At 35.6% G+C, this 20,824-nt stretch overlaps 1 protein-coding gene across 1 annotated transcript; it reads left to right on the forward strand.

The window, feature by feature from the left end:
• Positions 1-1,724: 1,724 nt before the first annotated feature.
• LOC128238567 (zinc finger protein 2-like) lies at positions 1,725-20,091 on the forward strand. Its single transcript, XM_052954620.1, has 3 exons — positions 1,725-1,768; positions 15,776-15,876; positions 16,588-20,091. The coding sequence occupies exons 2-3, from the start codon at positions 15,790-15,792 to the stop codon at positions 18,124-18,126; spliced, it is 1,626 nt and encodes a 541-aa protein (XP_052810580.1). The 5' UTR covers positions 1,725-1,768; positions 15,776-15,789; the 3' UTR covers positions 18,127-20,091.
• Positions 20,092-20,824: the final 733 nt, after the last annotated feature.

A 20,824-nucleotide genomic window follows, 5' to 3' on the forward strand; every position in this document is an offset into this window, starting at 1 on the left:
GCGGGATTTTTACTTGCCCCAGGCATCGGGCACATGGGTTATTTCGCAGACTGTATTCATTATTTGAATTTCTAACATTATTTTAATCAAAAGAAATACTACAAAATATTAAAGTTGTTATGCATAGGTGTCAAAGGAAATATAGTACAATATGAAATTATTTGAAACATCTTCAATTTTCGCAGGAGTTGTGTTTCTCTATAAATATTCAACCAAATAATTTAGACAACAGAATAAAAATTATACCACTGGATTGGAAATTCATTTACCTACAAACTTTATATTGAACTATAATTGATTAAACCAAAAGATATACTAGAAAAATAAGTTAGAAATGCATAGGGGGGCAATTTTTCAATATTCTCCAATAATCTCCTATGCAGTAGGGGTACTTATAGGGGCTTATTATCTATTGGCTACTGGTTATCAATGTACTGATAAGCCATGCAGTAGCAGGCCTAATATGGCTGATTTGACATGAGGGAAAGGGTTAAGAGAAAATATTTTTGTAACATTAAGGAATGCTAATTTTTTGAATATTTAGATGTTTTCTTATACCTGAAACACTCTGTTACCTCTAGAAAAATCGTAAACACACAGAAAATGTACTTGACAGTAATTGAAATGATCATCAGGGTTCTCAAAATGTTTGAGTTGAACAGGCCAAATTGAATTTGTAACAGGCTTTCTAGGCGGGCCCGATGGCATCCGCCCCCCCCCCCCCCCCCCCCGACTTTTTTTAAAACAAGAATGCAATTTCCTGCATTCTGAGCCATTAAGGGTACTGTTTTTCTAGGAGTTCTGAAGTGAAAAAATAAATTAAAAAAAACACTTATAATTCGGTCATACATACATATTTTGCAAATCCTATAAGTTCATTCATATTTGCAGTGGATTCAAACATTTCGGCCGTGATTAGAAGTTTCTCACACGATGATTATTGACTATAATTTTTCCGATAATCTTACAATCTAGACGCAGACGCGGTAAACAAGGTAGATGGTTAAGTAGCCTAGAGAAAAATGGGATCATACGGTATTCGACTGAGCGATTTAAATACAATACATTGCCACGCGACTTTAATCTCAAGTTTAACTTACCGGTATTAAAACATGTATTGGAATGTGTCGTACATGTCGGCTGCATATCAAATAGAAAAATGTGGTGTGCTCGTGCTCTGACGTCAGAAAGTGTATCGTTTGATCTGCAGCCGACATACACGACACATTTCAATACTTGTGTTAATTAGTTATCCTTTCGCAGGTGTTTGTGATGGGATGGGACTTACATTAGGCGAAATAAATAACAATTGATTATTGCGGATTTATTATTGTAACGATTAATGAAATGTGTCTTAAACCCTGCCATCTAGCCTGTGTATACGCTAAGCCTTATCATAAGTAAAATGTAAGTTTTATTTCGGACGTGGAAAAAATTGACACGGCGAACAATATCCCAAATATTTGCATTATGCAGTCAGCAAAATGTGTCTCCTGTGATCTACCAAGAGTTTGGACCGATTACACCCATCTGCAATCACGGCCAATTAGAAGATATCGAGTGTTCATCTTAGCGAAACATCTATTTTTAGCAGATGGTCACGTAAATCTGATGGTTGTAATTTTGCCACTTTTATTGGGGTGTCTATGTTCTTTTTTTTACATCGACAATGTTTTCTTCTAACAGGTAACCATAACAGCCCATGCGCGAATTACGGAGAATTCTTACCAATACGATTTCGAATCTGAAGACTCTTACATACGCCGAAGTAAGAATAGATAATCTGTATTAAAATAGGTCAGAAAAGAATGTGACCTTATGGTTTCTACAACAATTCTAACCGGCCGATTTCTGGTTTTAAGCGGTCAAATAGGCCGGCGGCCGGTTCGTTTTGAGAACCCTGATCATACAGTTCATGGCATGCATGAATCATTACATCAGATTAAATGCATGCATGGACTAAATGTCAGCATTTTCTCAACAGTTGTACGATTACCCTATGAAATGTAAGTTTCAAGTCATACTTTGCTGGTGTTATTATTCACTGTAAAATCATTGACTGCATTGTGCTGTTTTGTGGGTTGTGGTAGGGTGGGTGTTAGCTTGGCACCCAATCAGCTTTCTCAGCTGATAGCCATGCATGCCTTTATTTCTGCATTATTGGGTTTGGGCTGCAAAATCAATGTTATTTTGTGTAAACAGTTCTGTGGGGTAGGGGTGAGGTGGTGACAGGCCACCCAGTTAGCTCAATTGGTAGAGTACCAGTACAACGTTCATGGGATTACGGCCAAAACGTTGAGTTAGCTAAGTTGGCAGAACTTGTCTTCAAATAGTATTTGTTCACGGCAGATCATGCTTCACTTTTCCTCCTAGACTGTGGATAAACCCCCTCATTAAAAGTTTCCTGACACATTAGATTTGTCTTAATCAATAATTATTAATCTTGATGAGTATTTTTTTTTTGTAATTAAAAGCCTAAAACAAAATATTTAGCCAGGCTACTCAGCTTTTAAGCAATGTATACCAGACCTTTTTTCATTAATTCTTAATATACTTTGAATAATTAGCCTTAAGGTAACTTTTCATGCTATGACTCTTTTTAATGTCCAACTCCATAAAAGTACAACTACAGTAACTTTCAGTTTTGATCAACATGTCCCTTAAATTTATTTTCAATATTAGTCAAGCAATAACAGAGCTATCTGTATGCAATCCAATGTAAAATTAATGATAATTTAGGTTTTGCTTCCATTTTTACTTTCATTTCTGTGCAAAGCCCTTTAAATTGCATTGAGTATTTTGGGAGACTTCACAATCTTTCTGGCGTTTAACCCCCATTCATGGCTTTAAGTAGCCATACAAATTTAAGTCTTTATTATAAAAAAAATACTGTATGTCTCAGTCTTACCATAAACACACAATAAGAGGACTAAAGCATTACCATGTGCCAGAGTTATAACTTTTATTACATCATTTTAGAAAATAAACCCATACAATCAATGAAATAAAAACATGCATCTGTAAAATCATACGTCATGTGATTTGTTCGATAAATTCAACTTAATACTGTTTGCAAGTCAGCTAGTATCTTATTTTATGCCTAATCAGATTGATATGCAAGCTGGAAGCTTACAGAATCACTGTCTGTTGCCTAAGTAGAAACAAGTGCGGTCATGAGAAAGTATCTTGGAGGGGCTTTAACCCACAACCTTGGATTCGAGGCTAATCCTCTAGACCACTTTCACCTTTCCACATTTTAAAGAGCCCGGTTTACAATATGGCATTTGCCAGGATGTGCCCTATTAAAGGATTTTCTGAAGTCTGAAAATTGAACTGAACAGAATAGTTCTCCTGTATTTGGTCTGCCGATGCCATCTGTTTCTGTTTTTGTAGTTATCTTCCCTCCTTCATATAGGAAAACAGCTTTAAGTGTAGATAAATCCTTTACCACACAGTTGAATAAATATATATATTATGCCAGGGCTTCTAAAACTTTGGAACCTCAATCGGTCCGGACCCCCCCCCCCCCCCCCCCCCCCCCCCCCTCAAAAAAGAAAGACCTGTTCAATAGTCAGATTTTGTAGAAATGTCATACATTTTCGCGACGTCTTTTCTGTCAATATTTTTTGCGATCTGGCAATTCGTAAGAGGGCTCTAGAGCCAGCATAGCCGATTCGGATAGTCATTGATACAAGTTTAATTCAAATGAGATTCTCATCGAGTTCTGCGGCGTTTCTAACAAGAAAGACTGATCATAATTAACTGTGGCTGTCGGGAGGCGGTCAGACGACAAAAAATGAAACAGTATGATGATTTATTTGCTTAATGCTTCTTTAGTGGGTCATCATTCAACTGATAATCTTGAATAATAGTGTGTATATATATATATATATATATATATATATATATATATATAATATATATATATATATATATATATATATATATATATATATATATATATATATATATTATATATTTATATATATATATATATCTAGATTTATAATCGGGGCAACAAGCTTAAAGTGGGATATCAACAACAATTTTTTCATTACTGTGAATAAATATGACATAAGCGGCGGACTCAGCTTTCAGACTATGTAGTTAATCAAGCGTAACGCTGTTGATATCCTATATATTATTACGTTAATTAGTTCGGTATTTTAATGCTTTCACGGATTAACAATGACATGCATTTATCTTTAAAGCCGTTTTTAACCAGCAATGGTTCTTTATAACAATTTAAATTTAACCGTTTTGTAATCAACAAACGGATATCATGTGATGATCGACGACGACATAGCATATTGCCATGTGAAAATATGGACCGATTTTAACACTTAATCAGGAAAGCTGCAAGCAGATAATTAACACATAGAGCTAGTTTGTTTAATTGTGTCTTCTGCTTATACCAAAACACGTGATTGGACCGACTGCAAGCGTCTGCTAATTAACAGATAGGCTATAGAGTGATCAGCGTAGCGGAAAAAGCAGCTGGTCGCATCGGTCTCAAAGTAACCAAGACACTTTTATGACCTATTGGATGTAGTTATGAATGTGTGAATGACCTATGAATGTTTGTGTATTACAATTTCTACATCTTTTACTGACTTAGTCGTTTTGGACCTATTTTTTTTACACTTTTTGAAACTGAAATCGGTCTGGCTTGCTCAAAATCGGTCCAGACCGGCAAATTGCCGGTTTTTAGAAGCCCTGTATTATGCGCTTTCCATGTTAAAAAAAGGTTCCACAGTGATAAAAAAATATGTCCGGATTAAAAACAAAGTTCATTCAAATACATTGAGAAATATATTTTAAAAAGTTGACTGCAAGAGGGTTACCACTGAGTAGCACTTCAAGCATTAGTAGTCTGGCTCTATCTACACATAGGTTGTAAAGTAAACCTCCAGCTTCAGATTCAAACATGTGTTATTGCTCCAGGCATGGAAGGTTTAATGTATCTAATAATCACGGGCCAACAGATGACTTTTATCTGCAAATTTACATCAGTATGTAAGTAATCAAATATTTGAGATGACAAGATGTTCCACTGAACACATTGTTTTCATCTTGCACTTATTTTCCCAAGGTAGGCTTTGCAGTAGTGTTATATGATTTCCATGCATTGCTGGTCAATCCTCAGTACAATGGCATTTTTGATAACATTCGGATTCCTGTGCCTGAAATGGAAAACATAAAATACAAAAGGAATAATAGGAATTATATTTTCAGATCAAAGCCTGTACAACAGAAAGGTATTCACAAAATATTTAGTGCCACACCAATTTAATGCTGCATCCCCATAGAGTTACTGTTCTGACACCGCAGGGCTTCCGTTTAAGGAAGTTTGGGAGTATATTACTCCCTAGAAATTGGTTAAAACTTCCAAAATTGATTTGAAGAAAAGCTTGGAAGTTAAATATCAGAACCATTAAATTGATTTGAAGAAAAGCTTGGAAGTTAAATATCAGAACCATTTGTCAATATTACTTTTACAATTCCAATCAGTTTAACTGTTTTTAAATAAAATGAATTATTATAATTACCTGTGAGTCTGTGAATTTGGCAAGTTGAAGTTGCAAATTATTTGAATTTTAGCTTGACTATTCGAAGAATAGGTGGGCTATACTACTTACCCCGGCGTCGGTGTCTGGTTAAAGTTTTAGGGCAAGTTGGGATTTTCACTTATAAGTCCAATACCTTCCATTCAATTGAGTTAATACTTCACACAGTTGTTCAGGGCCATCACATGATGAGGTTAGATAACTCCATAGTATTCTTTACACAGATTATGGCCCCTGATTGACTATGAAACTTCGGTTAAAGTTTAAGGGCAGGTTGGGATATTTATAAATAACTTCTATACCCTTTGTTCAATTGACGTTAATTACTTAACACAGTTGTTCAGGACCATCACACAATGAGGTTAAATAACTCCATATTATCCTTAATACAAGTTATGGCCCCTGATTGACTTAGGTTAAAGTTTTAGGGCATGTTAAAGTTTTAGGGCAAGTTGGGATTTTCACTTAAAACTCCAATACCCTTCATTCAATTGACTTAATACTTCACACAGTTCAGAGCCATCACATAATGAGGTTAGATAACTCCATATTATCTTTTATACAAATAATGGCCCCTGATTGACTATGGAACTTAGGTTAAAGTTTTAGGGCAGGTTGGGATATTTATTAATAACTTCTATACCCTTCATTCAATTGACTTAATACTTAATTGTTCAGGACCATCACCCAATGAGGTTTTATAACTCCATATCCTTAATACAAGTTATGGCCCCTGATTGACTTAGGTTAAAGTTTTAGGCAAGTAAAAGTTAAGGGCAAGTTGAGATTTTAATAAAAAAAACAACTTCTATACCTTTCATTAAATGCACTTTATAAAATTCAAAATTATTTACGACCATTCAAAATTATTTACGACCATCTTACAACAAGAAACATAACTCCATTTTAACCCTAAATACAAATTATGTCCCTTGAATATATATATATTTTTTTAAATTTCTTTCGACAGGCACATTTTTACATTCTTAACCAGTTTTTTACCAAGGGAAAACAAGGAGGGCTATACTATATATGGCCCTTGATTTTTTTTTTTCTTCTTTTGAAAGGCATGTTTGTATATTCTTTACCACATTTTCATAATGGGAAATCAAGTTATTTGAATGACTTGCGTCATTTTATATAAAGTCACCTTATGTATTGAATAATTTTAGTTAGGTTTGACATAAATAAACCAAACTTGGTAATTAATAGTACATTGTTATTGTATTCACTTCTCAGTCAAAGCGGCGAAGTCGAGTGCGCTGTCCTACAGCAGCTCTTGTTAATATACTTCTTGAAAAAGATATTCTATTCAGGAGACTTAAACTTCCACATTTCAGTGAAAAACTTCCAAAATTGATTGACAGGAAGTTCATACTGCCAGTTTCAAATTCTTAATGGAAGCCCAGGGTCACACCTTTTTTAATTTTGTCTTTTAATGAGCCAATTGGCAATTATTGTGCAAATGTATAGAAACCAGTGAACAGATTGCAATTGTTTGGAAAATAATTTTTCGCTATTGCTTTAAGTTTTTACATTTGTGTACATTTAATTTAACTACTCCTTTGATATCAATTGAGGGCTTTTGGGGAATGACTAAGAAGAACTGTCAATCTGTGAGAGAGCAGCTTTTAGCTCTGGACTAAATTTAAGAATTTATGTAAAATGAAATTGTTATGTTGAAATTCCACTACAATGTTGATATTTTAATACTGTCATTCCTTGTTGATTAATTGTACAAGCATGCAGGTACATTTGGGCTTAAACCAGTAGGGTACTTGATTGTTAAATTATTGTCCAAATTTCGACAACCATTACCTCATCTGCCATTTTTCATTAGAACAAGCCAGGAATTCAGAGTCGGCCCGCACCACTGGTACCATACTGCTCTTAGCAAATGACAATATTATAATATTAAAATTTAAAGGTCTGCAATTCACAGGCACAGAGAAAATGTCAGCATTTTTCAATGTTTCTGCATCCCCACCACCGGTTGATATCATAGAATTTAACCTTGAAAGAAACGTGTGCTGGTTTATGTGTTCAAACTCATTTTGCTAGACCATTAGAATGAAGATCTAATTTATTTAGAGAGCTATATTAGTGAACAGGCATTCAATTGTGCCATAACATTAAGCTGTTTGATACCAACACTCACGGACATATAAACCATACATCCTTGGTTAAAAGAACGTAAATTTTAATTATAAAAAAAATCAAGTTAATGAAATGAAATGTAAATACACACTGGAGATAAGAAAGTCTAACCTATTATCTGTAATCAATCTAAGTAAAAACAGATTCAGACTTATTTGTTATTCCAAAAGAATCAAATAAAGTATTTGTGTTCTTAATTTTTGCCACTGATCAGTGGAGCTCCAAAATTATTATTTACTATCTAAGAATCTGTCAGATGGAAGCAGACTTAACCCCACCTACTAAAAATAAATGACATTTCCATTTAGTTTCTCATTAGGGCTCTTAAAACCATTTTTATTTTTTAATAAAATATATTAAATGTAAAAATAACACTAACACACAAATAAGTGGTAATAGTTCGCTCCTCATTCTGTCTTTGGTCTAACATATCTCTTGGTTGTTTGAACATCTTCTTGGTCGGCCATGATGGACTATTTTCTTACGACCCATATTATTTCCGAGGCCATATCTTGATACTAGCCGAGGAGTTCTGATTGTAAGAACAGTACCAAAGTGTACCTAGTGTACTTCCTAAATAATGATTGAATCTAACCATTTCAAATATGAAGATATATTATCAAGAATCATTTTATTTTATTTTTTGAATTGCTCAGAGCTTTACGGAGATAAACTAGAATATGCCTGAATCTGTAGTAAGTTACACGGAGCTCAACCTATCTTTAGATTTCTTGGAAGTCAAAAAGAAAGTTTAGCTTGAATAATTAATTTTGATTAACAATACAATGGAATTAGTGTATTCGTATTTTATTGAATAGAATATACACACGTCATATAAATTATTTCAACAAACAATACAATAATAAATTATACAATTGGGTTGGCCACAAGTTGATTAGTTATAACGTTAGAAAATGGCCCTCCCCGCTACAATGGAATTACAGACCATAGACATAGCATCAGACATAACGGACCATATTTTGGGACATTACAGACCATATCTGGTGACATTAAGGACCATCTTATTACCCGTGATAAATTACCAATGTAATGGAACTTAATTCCTTGGTAACAGAATTCACTGACAATTTCAATAACATCAACCTAAATAGACCAATTGAATGTAAAATTCCTTTTTTTCCTCAAAAACACATACTTTAGTTTAATTTACATTTATTGTAGGGATGGAAACCGGATACCAAATCGGTATCCGGATATTCGTATCAAGTATTCGAATACTATCCGGATACTCGTATCAAATTGTTTTCATAATAAGTAAATTTCCTATTATATGTCACCCACCTTCTGTTATTTGACTCAAGTGTCCACTTAATTTATTATTCGTCATATGGCAATTTCACTTTTTCATTCATTCTTTCTCAGTCTTAATAATTTATAATGTATTAATCAAAGCTAAACAACTCATTTTACGTCATAAAACTCATGATGAATACCACATAAACACTTCGCGAATTTGATAGTCACTTCGGCCGAGGTGGTTGCTTGGTTACTGCCACGTGCTTTCTAGTTTGTTATTGATCAGCAGGTTTCATGTTAAATGACGCTTTGATTAGTCGATTGTAATTTTATTTAATTATATTGTTTGATTAAATGCAATACCTACAATTTCTGCGGTGTTTTTTGATGAAATAATTGATAATTGCGGAAAAGATAAGAAGACAAAAAGACGATCTGATTTTTCTTTATTCACATGCGTGTACTTTTTTTATTTATCAATAAACTAAACATGTTTACATATCGTATAAAAAAAAAATAGTGGACATGGTGACGTCAAGAGTTGTCTGCCTCATGATGGACTTTGAAGGCGTAGTCGGTGGACTGCATACAGGGTGTTTTTTCATGTGATTTCTAAGATTTGAAGTTCCACCACAATATACCAGTTTAACATTACACAGTTGACACACAACACTTTTACCATCCTCGGATTTTGTGAAATACTTCCAAAAACTTGAAGTCAATGTTGGAGACATATTTCCGTTGTCATGATACAGGAATAACGATTAATAATTCAAAACACAATTACAAGATGCAAAATGATAAAAATTTGATTGAAAAGTGAAAAGATAAACAAATTTGTTTTTATATTTATTGTTCAGATAGCAATAATTTCTTCATGCATATTCATCAAAAATACGATTGGTCATTAATAGCTTTGATTGCACAACCCTTATCTTGTGATTGGACGATCAATTCCTGCGGATTAATGATCAATCCGTTTAATATCAACTAGTGCCAATTAGTGTCAATTAAGCATATCTGATATCATAAAACAACACTTGTCATTGTAAACAAGGTCATAGAACTTCACAGGGTGCTGCACAACTTCTTTATTATTTGTCTTGAAACGAGCCGATTTCTGCAAAAATCCATGGATACCAGTTAAATAAGACTGCTGACAAAAAAGACAAAAAATTAGATCGCAAATTCTTCTATTTTAGTTCAAAAATATATGTTTTATGCATTTTTCTTAAACCAATCTGTTTTTTTGTCAGCAATCTTAGATCATTGGTTTGCAGATATTTACGCAAAAAAATTCTCTTTCCAAGACAAAAAATAAAAAAGTTGTAAAAATGGTAAATCTGTGAGAGTGCAGCTTTAAACCCCATTTGCATGAATATTGATGTATAGTGTCTAGCTGTAATTGTAAACTTTCTGCACTGGTAGTGAATAACACAATTTAGTCTGCAATCTGTACTTTTGTCAGCAGTCTTCTATCAATGGTTTGCAGATATTTACCAAAAAATTGCTCTTTCCAAAACAAAAAAGTTGTTAAAATGGTTAATCTGTGAGAGTGCAGCTTTAAGTACATAAAACATTATTTAGTAATATGAATATGATTATCGAATAATTATACCTGTAATAAATATAATAAGCATTGTATACTAAAACATTAAACATGTATGAATATCAATAAAAGCGTTAAAAAAACAATAGTCCAACTAAGAAAAGAGGTCCAACAAATACTTGCAATGGGAATCCAACCAATATGAGCTGTCCAACCAACAGTAGCTGTTGAACCATTGCTTGCGGTCAGTCACAACCAAAGGTCCATCCATTAATCGCAGTCCAACCAGCACTCATGGTCAAACCAACACTTAAGTTCAACCAACAGTTACACTTATAGCACAACCTATATAGCAGTCCAATAAACAATAGCTGTCCAATCAACAGTAGCGGTTCAAACAGCACTAGCTGTCCATCACACTTCCTGTCCAACAGCAGTCCAAACATCACCAGTAGTCAAACCAACACTTTCAGTTCATTAATTAAAAGACGTTCAACCAACACTTATGGTCTATCCAATTTAGCGATCCAATAAGCAAAAGCTGCCAAACCAACAGTAGCATGCCAAACAGCACTAGCTGTTTATCACTGTTTATGACTTATACAACCTTGACCCGGCTTTAATTGACCTTACGACAGCGGCTACTAAACCACGCCCCCTGATATCAAGGGAGCGAACTCTGTCTATGTCCGTCAAACAAACAAGGAAGCAATGGCGTCTCGCGTCGTTTCGCGTACCGATATTCCTGAAGGTTTTGGGCCAAATTATCATAAATGTGACTTTTCACTGCGAAAAAAAAACAGTAGGCAAAGGAATTTGTAACTGGCTTCTACATCAGAAAGCCCGATGTATCTTTAGAGGACGACGATATCTAACATTTACGGGGTGAAATCTATCCAAGTCAGATAAATCGGATAGCCGCCATGTTGTCAACATTGACATTGATACAGAGGAAAAGCGTGTGTGTGACGCATACTGTAAATGCAAACAAGGGTAAGTTTAACTTTTAATAACACCGGTCATTCTTACAGGATTGTTGAAACAAAAACTAAATCATCAAACAATATGAGTATATCATGAATGGCCCAAATGGGGAACCCGGAAGTGACATAAAACGACCAGTTACATCCCAGCTATATATAACCTAATATTTTATAGTATGAGCAGATATGGTTTATTAAGTTAATGCATAACAAGTTTCAGTTCTCAGAGACTGAACACTCACCCTTATAAATAATAGTGTAATAGTTGACAAGTGACAATTGTGGGTGAGACCAATCTGTAACTTTTGCATTGCTTACACATTCACATGTTTTTATTCTTGTTCATACAGAAATTGTGGAACCTGTGAGGAAAAGTGCCCCCGGTGTGGGGCTTAAACTCAGGACCACTAGAATACTAGCACGGCGCTCTAACCAACTAAGCTGACCGGGCAGCTGGTTCTAACCCACACACACTACCCTCCCCCATTGACCTGTTAAGGCTGACGGAGGGTCACCTGCTGTTTACCGCTGCCACCATTACAGAATTCTATTCCCGTTGTAATTGTCTTCAACAAGCCTTCCGCCACAGGGGACCTAGAGTAAGACCAGAACCCCCCCCCCCCCCACACACACACACACACACACATGATATTTGCCAGTCCAGGCAATGTCAACGCTAGAGAAAACCAGTGATGGCAAGTTTTACAAATAATCGGTAGGACCTGTTTTAAAGCTTTTTATAACATTTAGTTTTACTTTGCTGTACAAAAGTTATGGACTATTTGTCCAGAAAAAGACAACAACAAAATATACAGTTACCTGTTTTCTTGTCAATATTTCATTATTATATACATGTAGAAAGCAAACATCAAATGCAGTAGCATTTACAGCCAGAATTAAAATATTTAACAAGACCTGTATCTGGTTTATTTTAATAGTGGCATCTTTTATTTATTTCAGGAAAGTGTGGTCTTTTGGAGAGAGTCATTGAAGTTGTTCAGCATGTTGTGTTTCTTGATTCTTGGAAGAATGTACCTCTATGGTGTTAGCTTCAGTCCTGGAATATAACACCAGTTGTTGCATATTTAATATCAGTTCATACATTGTTGTGTTGCAAACTAAAACTTTGATATTTCGTTGGTGCTTATGTAGGATATTGTAGGTGTTCATCTCTTTATTGCAATGGCAGATATGTATTAAAATATATAACATAAGCAGAAGTTTTTTTTCACTGTTAAAGCTGCACTTTCACAGATTGGTCGCTTTGACAACTTACAAAAGATCCGATTGCATTTATCATAGTTTGGCTCAAAGAGGTTTGGTTATATATAATTTTTAATTTAATTTTAATTTAAAAAAATGACAAAATAAGCCCATTCTCAAACAAAAAAGTGTCAAAACAGAAATCTGTGAGTTTGCAACTTTAAGAAATATCATAAAAGATTACTGTATAGATTTACGTAATTTGCACTAAATATAAGAATAACATTGAAATCATGTACAAGTTTGACTTGTTCATTATTCATAATAAAAGACTACTACAGTAAGTCTTTACAGCACATGATTGGCAGAATCAAGTGAACTCAATAATTGATTTAAATATACAGTGAAATAAATTGATTTATACAGCAAATAAAACCATAACGTTTCAGACCGTTCTGTTCTTGTTTTTGTTGGGGTGGCTCAGATATTAAATCTGATTTTTGGAAGAGGTCTAGATGATGTGAGCCGGTCCCGGTGTAATACAGTACAGTAGCTGCTGGAGGATCAGGGTTTACTTGACTGGGTTTCCCGTCGACTAAGTGCTGATATGAAAATAAGAAATCTATGAAATTGTGTCGAAATGACAGCTACAATAGCCATTGTTTACATAGTAACCATACGAGTAGATGAGATTCGGAAGCATGCGCTGGTTCGGACAAAAATTTAGTTGTACAATATTTCCTGATTTACTTTCAAAGCAAGCAGTTTATATGCATATATAACGGTATTTACTAAAATACCTCTATCTTGAATGAAATCAATCGTGTCCATGTTGAACCTGATATTAAATGGCCATTAATGCCGATTTGACAACACAAGCGAAAGCATAGATGTACCGATGTTATAAAGTTTAAAAGTAGTAACACTAATTTTGGTCACGGACGGACAACTTCAGTATTAAATAAATTTAAAGCGGATTGATTTGCCCCCCTTATAAGCAAATAAGTAGTTTTGTTCAGAAACATACTTTTGTACAGACGTATAGATGTTTCGCCTTTGAACGATCTTTTAAAATTTCCAAGTTCAACTGCTGGTGATGTCTTCCACAGAGTCTGATCCAGCGATCGCATTTTTATGCCCCCGAAGGTGGGCATATTAAAATCGCACCGTCCGTCCGGCTCTATAACTTTCCCTTGTATGGACAGATTTTAAAATAACTTGCCACATGTGTTCCAAATACCAAGACGACGTGTGGCGTGCAAGACTCGTGTCCCTACCTCAAAGGTCAAGGTCACACTTAGTGTTTATTCACAATGGAGTGCTGCATATAAGGACATAGAGTATAGGTTGTCGTGTCCGGGCTGTAACTTTCCCTTGTATGGACAGATTTTAAAATAACTTGCCACATGTGTTCCACATACCAAGACGACGTGTCGTGTGCAAGACCCGTGTCCCTACCTCAAAGGTCAAGGTCACACTTGGTGTTTATTCACAATGGAGTGCTGCATATAAGGACATAGAGTATAGGTTGTCGTGTCCGGGCTGTAACTTTCTCTTGTATGGACAGATTTTAAAATAACTTGCCACATGAGTTCCACATACCAAGACGACGTGTCGCGTGCAAGACCCGTGTCCCTGCCTCAAAGGTCAAGGTCACACATAGTGTTTATTCACAATGGAGTGCTGCATATAAGGACATAGAGTATAGGTTGTCGTGTCCGGGCTGAAATTTTCCCTTGTATGGACAGATTTTAAAATAACTTGCCACATGTGTTCCACATACCAAGACGACGTGTCACGTGCAAGACCCGTGTCCCTACCTCAAATGTCAAGGTCACACTTAGTGTTTATTCACAATGGAGTGCTGCATATAAGGACATAGAGTTTAGGTTGTCGTGTCCGGGCTGTTACTTTCCCTTGTATGGACAGATTTTACAATCACTTGCTACATGTGTTCCACATACCAAGACGACGTGTCGTGTGCAAGACCCATGTCCCTACCTCTAAGGTGAAAGATACACTAAGTGTTTATTCACAAGGGAATTCTGAATATAAGGACATAACAGTGTAGGTTGTCAAGTATGGGTGGTATTTTTTTATGTTCAGAGGCAATTTAAAATAACTTGCCATATGTATTTGACACGTAAAGGCAAGATCAACTTTTCATGTACTGACCTTGTTCGTAGGTCAATGTCACATTCGGGGGCATTCGTCACATACTGTGACAGCTCTTGTTCTAAATGACTCGCTGGTTTCGAAAACGGAACGAATTACACGCCGGTCTTGCTACCTTGTATCCGAATTACAAGTGTCATAACAACACCTTTTTACCATAATACTAAAAAGGCGAGGAAATGTCAATGCATGTATATGACGGACTCTGGTCAGTTTGACGGACAAAATGGCAGATAACAACACGGCTTATCAGCGCTGTATTCTGATTGGCTGATAGGACCTGTCAATCAAATCCTGTCGTAAGGTCAATTCCAGGCCTGGGTGTATGCGACTTGTCCGGTACATAACAAACAAATCATTTAGTAAACTACACCTATGCAGTGGTCGAATTTAACAAAAGCCCACAAGCCCTGCAAATGTTTTCCGGGCTTGCTCAAATTATGAATTTTATATATCAGGGCTTCTTCAAAAATGTAATGCCAAGCAATAGTAGAAGAATTCGGGCTTGTTTATTTAAAAGTCTTTCAATAAATGCCTACATGTATATGACAGCATGACATAATAACTCTTATACATGTTTATTATATTGTATAAAAGTACACACAGCAGTATAAATATCATAATTTAAATTGATTCAATAATATATATAAGTTTATTTATAATTATTTGACTATTTAGATAAAATGTACATACATGTACATATTTCTCATTAAATTGTGACAGTCAGACAGGCAAACTGAATAATGTATTAGTCTTCAAAACTAATGTTTCAGAATTAGACCAAAACTACTAAGCTTTTTGGAAATGCCTATACGTCAGACACTAAACTGATGACACTTGTTTTTTTTGTCTTTTTTTTTTAATGATGTTTCTTTCTGTTTTAGAGAGGAACGTATACATGGAAGTAGACACAGAAGAAGAGGTTGGTGGCCAGGCAGTGCCCATGCAATTGGTTGCTGGACAATTGTATGGAAACAGCATACAGGTGCTTACTTACATTTAGTGGTTGAAGTCTTGACATAGGCAGCTGACAAAAAATAAATAAAAGTCTTTTAAATATATCTAAACTATATATATCTAAACTATCATTGAGTCGGAATGAATCCTTCACAAAACCATAAATGAAGAATCTTAGATTTAACGAAAATGATTGACCATGGTCAAATAAATTCAGATACATTTCATAAGAGGTTTACTTTAAGACCAACTTTTGACTTCAATTAGCGTCTGTGAGAATGAGGGACTATAAACATATACCAGTAGCTTGAGTGTCAAAATTGTTCTTAGGGAAATCTTGATTTGACTAGGAATTGCAGTCACTTCAAATTTGTGTCCTTTACTATAGCACTTAGTTACTCTATGAAAGTTGAACATTGAGAGATTAAGCCATATTGCTGCCAATGGGCTTGGCAGATCTGGGGTTTTTACTGTAAAAAAACAACTGGCTTAAGCCATGAATTTGATACTTATCATGATGCAGTTGAATGGATCATTTTAGATTCAGTTTATTGATTAATAGTTATACTTAATTTGGTAAATATATGAACTGACCATTTCATGTTATCAAAACTTGATTTGCTAACAAGTTTGAGTTCGCAAATAAGCTAATAACATAATCTTTTAGAAATTTTTTATATCATATATTGATTTTATTGAACTTTAATTGCTATAAAAATCCATTTGCATTATTATTCAGGTGTCAAATGGCTCGGGCATGTCCATTTCCCTTGACCCAACGCAACACAACTACAGCACTGTTCCTCTGGTATTTCTACCGAAAAACACCATAATCATTAGCCAAAACCAAAGCACAGATGAGACACAGAATACAATTGACTCAGATACTGACGTGAATGATAAAGTCATGGCAAGTCCTATGTATTTATATGCAGACATAAAAAATGAAGAGTCAGCAGATGAAGATCTGATTCCTGATAGACTTAATCAAAGTATTTCTCACCATGACTACACAGGAACTGTCCCTGTAATTCAGCGGCCTGAGGTACCTTGTGTTAACAACCAGAACAGTTCTAATGTAATGTATGGCGTAAAAAGTGAGTTCTCTAATGCAACATTCTCTAACTCTGATGTTGATAATGACAGTTGTTTGGTGATACAGGAAGCTGTGGAGCAGGAGGTGTCTACTACATCTACCAGTCTGGAAGATGAAGAGATAGTCAGAAGTAAGCCCCTTACTGCAATGTACTTGCAAAGAAAAGAACTCCCTGTCACAGACTCTTTATACACCCCAAAGAGTAACAGGGAAAGAAAGTTAAGTACACCCAATAAGTCTCCTGGTAGTTCACGATTTACACTAAAACCATCTAGAACAGTTGGCTTGGATTATGATGATTTAAGAATATGTCCTGTGGAAGATATGTACAAAATGCGGAACAGTTATAATGATCCTGTAAGTGTGTATCACCCGAACACTGGGGAAATTCATTTTAAGGTGAATGATAATGATTTTGATCTTGATAAAAAGTCTCCAACTTCTAAACGATCTGTGGAAGCAATCTTAGCTGCGTCTGAGACTATAAAAAACCAAGACATTGCATCAGAAGTGGAAATTGGAACTTGTGAAGTTGAAGTCAGTCAGTCTGGGAAAAGAATACGAAAGTCAAAAAATAAGTTTGAAGGCATTGAAGAGGATATTGAACAGATCAGAAAAGCATCAAAAGATGTTGGTCCCTCTCATAAAGGTAAAGGACTTGGAAGAAGAAAAGATGGTAAAAAGAGAAAAAAGCCAAGAATAAGGTTAACCTTGACAAAGGCCAAGCATAGAACACTGGCAAGTAGGGTCTATCTTGATGAAAGTGAAGAAAATGATTATGAAGCTTCCCCTCCAAAAGCAAAACGGGGACGAAAACCAAAGGACTACTTTTTACATGAACCAAATATTATATATCAATGTGAATATTGTGAAAAACAGTTTAAAACTAGAGACAAGGTCCGAGCACATACTAAGATACACACAGAAGAACGAGCGTTTGGATGCGATATTTGTGGGCAGCGCTACAGACGGCGGGAACATCTGGTTCGTCACTATAGGGGCCATACAAATGACCGCCCGTATGAGTGTTTAGAGTGTGGAAAAACGTACATGAGGGCAGAACATTTGAAGCGCCATAGTTACGACCACACTGGTGAAAAACCCTTTGAATGTCCTATATGTCAAAAGGCTTTTAATCGCCATGATCGTTTACTTAAACATTCCTTAGTACATGATAAATAATATATATATTATTATATCTACAAAATTTATAGTTGCTTGTCATGAATCATGTCTGGTTGTTAACCAGGTTTTCACATAGTGAATTTCATTAAGGGTTGACATATCCTGACCAAACTTGGTCTATAGGAAGAGTTTATGGATACCTTTCATGGGATTGCGTTTGGGGTCCCTAGAGTCAAGGTCACTGTTACTAAAAAGTAGAAAAACGGTTGAAACTGAATAACTTTAGTTCAGGTTGACATATCTTGACCCAACTTGGTATAAAGGAAGAGTTTATGGATACCTTTCATGGGATTGCATTTGGGGTCCCTAGGGTCAAGGTTAAGGTCACTGTTGCGAAAAATAGAAGAATGGATGAGTTAGCTAAATAACACACATGCATCATGTACTCGGCACATGCATCATGTACACGACACATATATCATGCATCATGTACACGAACTGAATAACTTTAGTCAGGGTTCACATATCTTGACCTAACTTGGTATAAAGGAAGAGTTTATAGAATCCTTTCATGGGATTGTGTTTGGGGTCCCTAGAGTCAAGGTCAAGGTCACTGTTACTAAAAATAGAAAAACTATTGAAACTAACTACATTGTACTTGAGTTAAGGTTGACATATCTTGACCCAACTTGGAATGAAGGAAGAGTTTATGGATACCTTTCATGGAATTGCGTTTGGGGTCCCTTGGGTCAATGTCACTGTTATTAAAAAAAGATAACCGTTTGGTACTGAACAACTTTAGAGTTGACATATTGTGACCAAATTGGTATGTAGGAAGAGTTTATGGAGACCTTTCATAGGATTGCTTTGAGGCCCCAAGGGTCAAGGTCACTGTTACTAAAATAGATAACAGTTTGTTACTGAACAACTTTAGTTAGGGTTGACATATTGTGACCAACTTGGTATGTAGGAAGAGTTTATGGAGGACTACCATTGAATTGCTTTTGGAGCCCCTTACAAGGTAAAGGTCAAGGTCACTGTTACTAAAGTTAGAAAAACAGTTAAAACTGAATCAAGCAACGAAGGCTGAAGTTCCTCTGTCAGTCATTGAAAACCTGGTTTATTCGCATTGCAGCGTTTCTCGTGTTTTTTTAGAGACCATGAAGCAACACATGTATCATGTACGCGACACATGTATCGTGTACACGACACATGTATCATGTACGCGACACATGTATCGTGTACACGACACATGTATCATGTACGCGACACATGTATCGTGTACACGACACATGTATCATGTACGCGACACATGCATCGTGTACACGACACATGTATCATGTACGCGACACATGCATCATGTACACGACACATGCATCATGTACTCGGCACATGCATCATGTACACGACACATGCATCATGTACTCGGCACATGCATCATGTACACGACACATGCATCATGTACTCGGCGAGTACAAAAAGTGAGGTAGGGATGCTTGAGTAAACTATGTTTTGATTACGTTTATGTTTCTAAGAATATATATTTATTTATTTTTAAATATTGATGTGATCCTTGGCACAATTTGAGTGCTAAGTATAATATCGAATGACTTTTGTGAGTAGGTAGTATTTCACTTCTATTTAACTTGCTACAAGTAAGACCTACAAAAACAGACCAATGCAACTTCATGGGTTTCTTATATAATGAAAAAATAATCTCCCCTATTTTACAGCAGCCGATTGCAACCAATGTCCAATTTCTCCAGTGAATAATCTTATTTGCTAAGTTTGAAATGCTTATTGCATGCTTAACTTCTAGATATAACTATACTGGACCGAATACCTTTTTTTAATGATTTCTTGCATATTTTCCACACACTAGTACATTACGACAGACCCCAGTAATAGTACAGGTTTGTTTCTTATAAAAAGGATATATATGTTGTTCCTGTTTTTGTTTTCAAAAGCTGCAGTTGTAAAAGTAGTCTGGTTTTTTAATGAAATAAATTCATCTCAGATGTCTGTTAATTTGTTTATTTTCCCCGAATTAACCTCAACCATCATTAGAAGTGGATTGTTCGTTATTAATTTAGTAGTTTGGGACTTATTGGACAGACGCAAAATTTCAACAGCTTTAGATATCTTGCCTTAATTAATACTTTATCCCTTGTCCCAGACATTTTATTGAGTCTCTGTCCAATCATTTTATGCTCTATGCTCTACTGGCCAAAGAGATGTGATTGCGCGATGTAATTTGTACGTCCGTGCGTCTGTAAACAATTGCCCGTGAACGCGATAAAGTCTTCAGGTTTGATTGTTTCTCAATAAAACTTGGAACAGAAGTTAGATGGGTGAGAGCTTGGTTCCTTTCAAACAAACTAGATCTGGTCATGCATGACTGGATAATGCTTTTTTAACCAAGTCTAGAACTACAGAGCCTGTCTCTGATGAGCTGCTTTAGCTATTGTAATTGGTCTGCGCCCTGCGTTAATAATTGCTTATTAACATCATCTCTTCGGAAACGGGTTGGACAATTTTGAATAAACTTCAAAGGGATGTTCCTTGGTCGGTGCCTTTTCAATTCAAAATTGCTCAAAGAAATGAATTTCACGCAGAACTTTGGTTGTCACAGAAAAAAACTTCTTTTTGACAAATACCATGAGGTTAGATCTTAGAATTGGTGTGTTAACTTACATTGTCCAGAAGTCGTCTTCCATGTTTGATCAATTTATGCCCCTGGGGTCAAAACTGGCCC

Source organism: Mya arenaria, chromosome 6 (genome assembly GCF_026914265.1).
Source record: "Mya arenaria isolate MELC-2E11 chromosome 6, ASM2691426v1".
Lineage (NCBI taxonomy): Eukaryota > Metazoa > Mollusca > Bivalvia > Myida > Myidae > Mya > Mya arenaria.

Coding starts and splice junctions, on each gene's coding strand:
- LOC128238567 (XM_052954620.1), top strand. CDS start 15,790: ATGGAAGTAGACACAGAAGAAGAGGTTGGTGGCCAGGCAGTGCCCATG. Junction 15,877..16,587: donor TGTATGGAAACAGCATACAG/GTGCTTACTTAC, acceptor ATTATTATTCAG/GTGTCAAATGGCTCGGGCAT.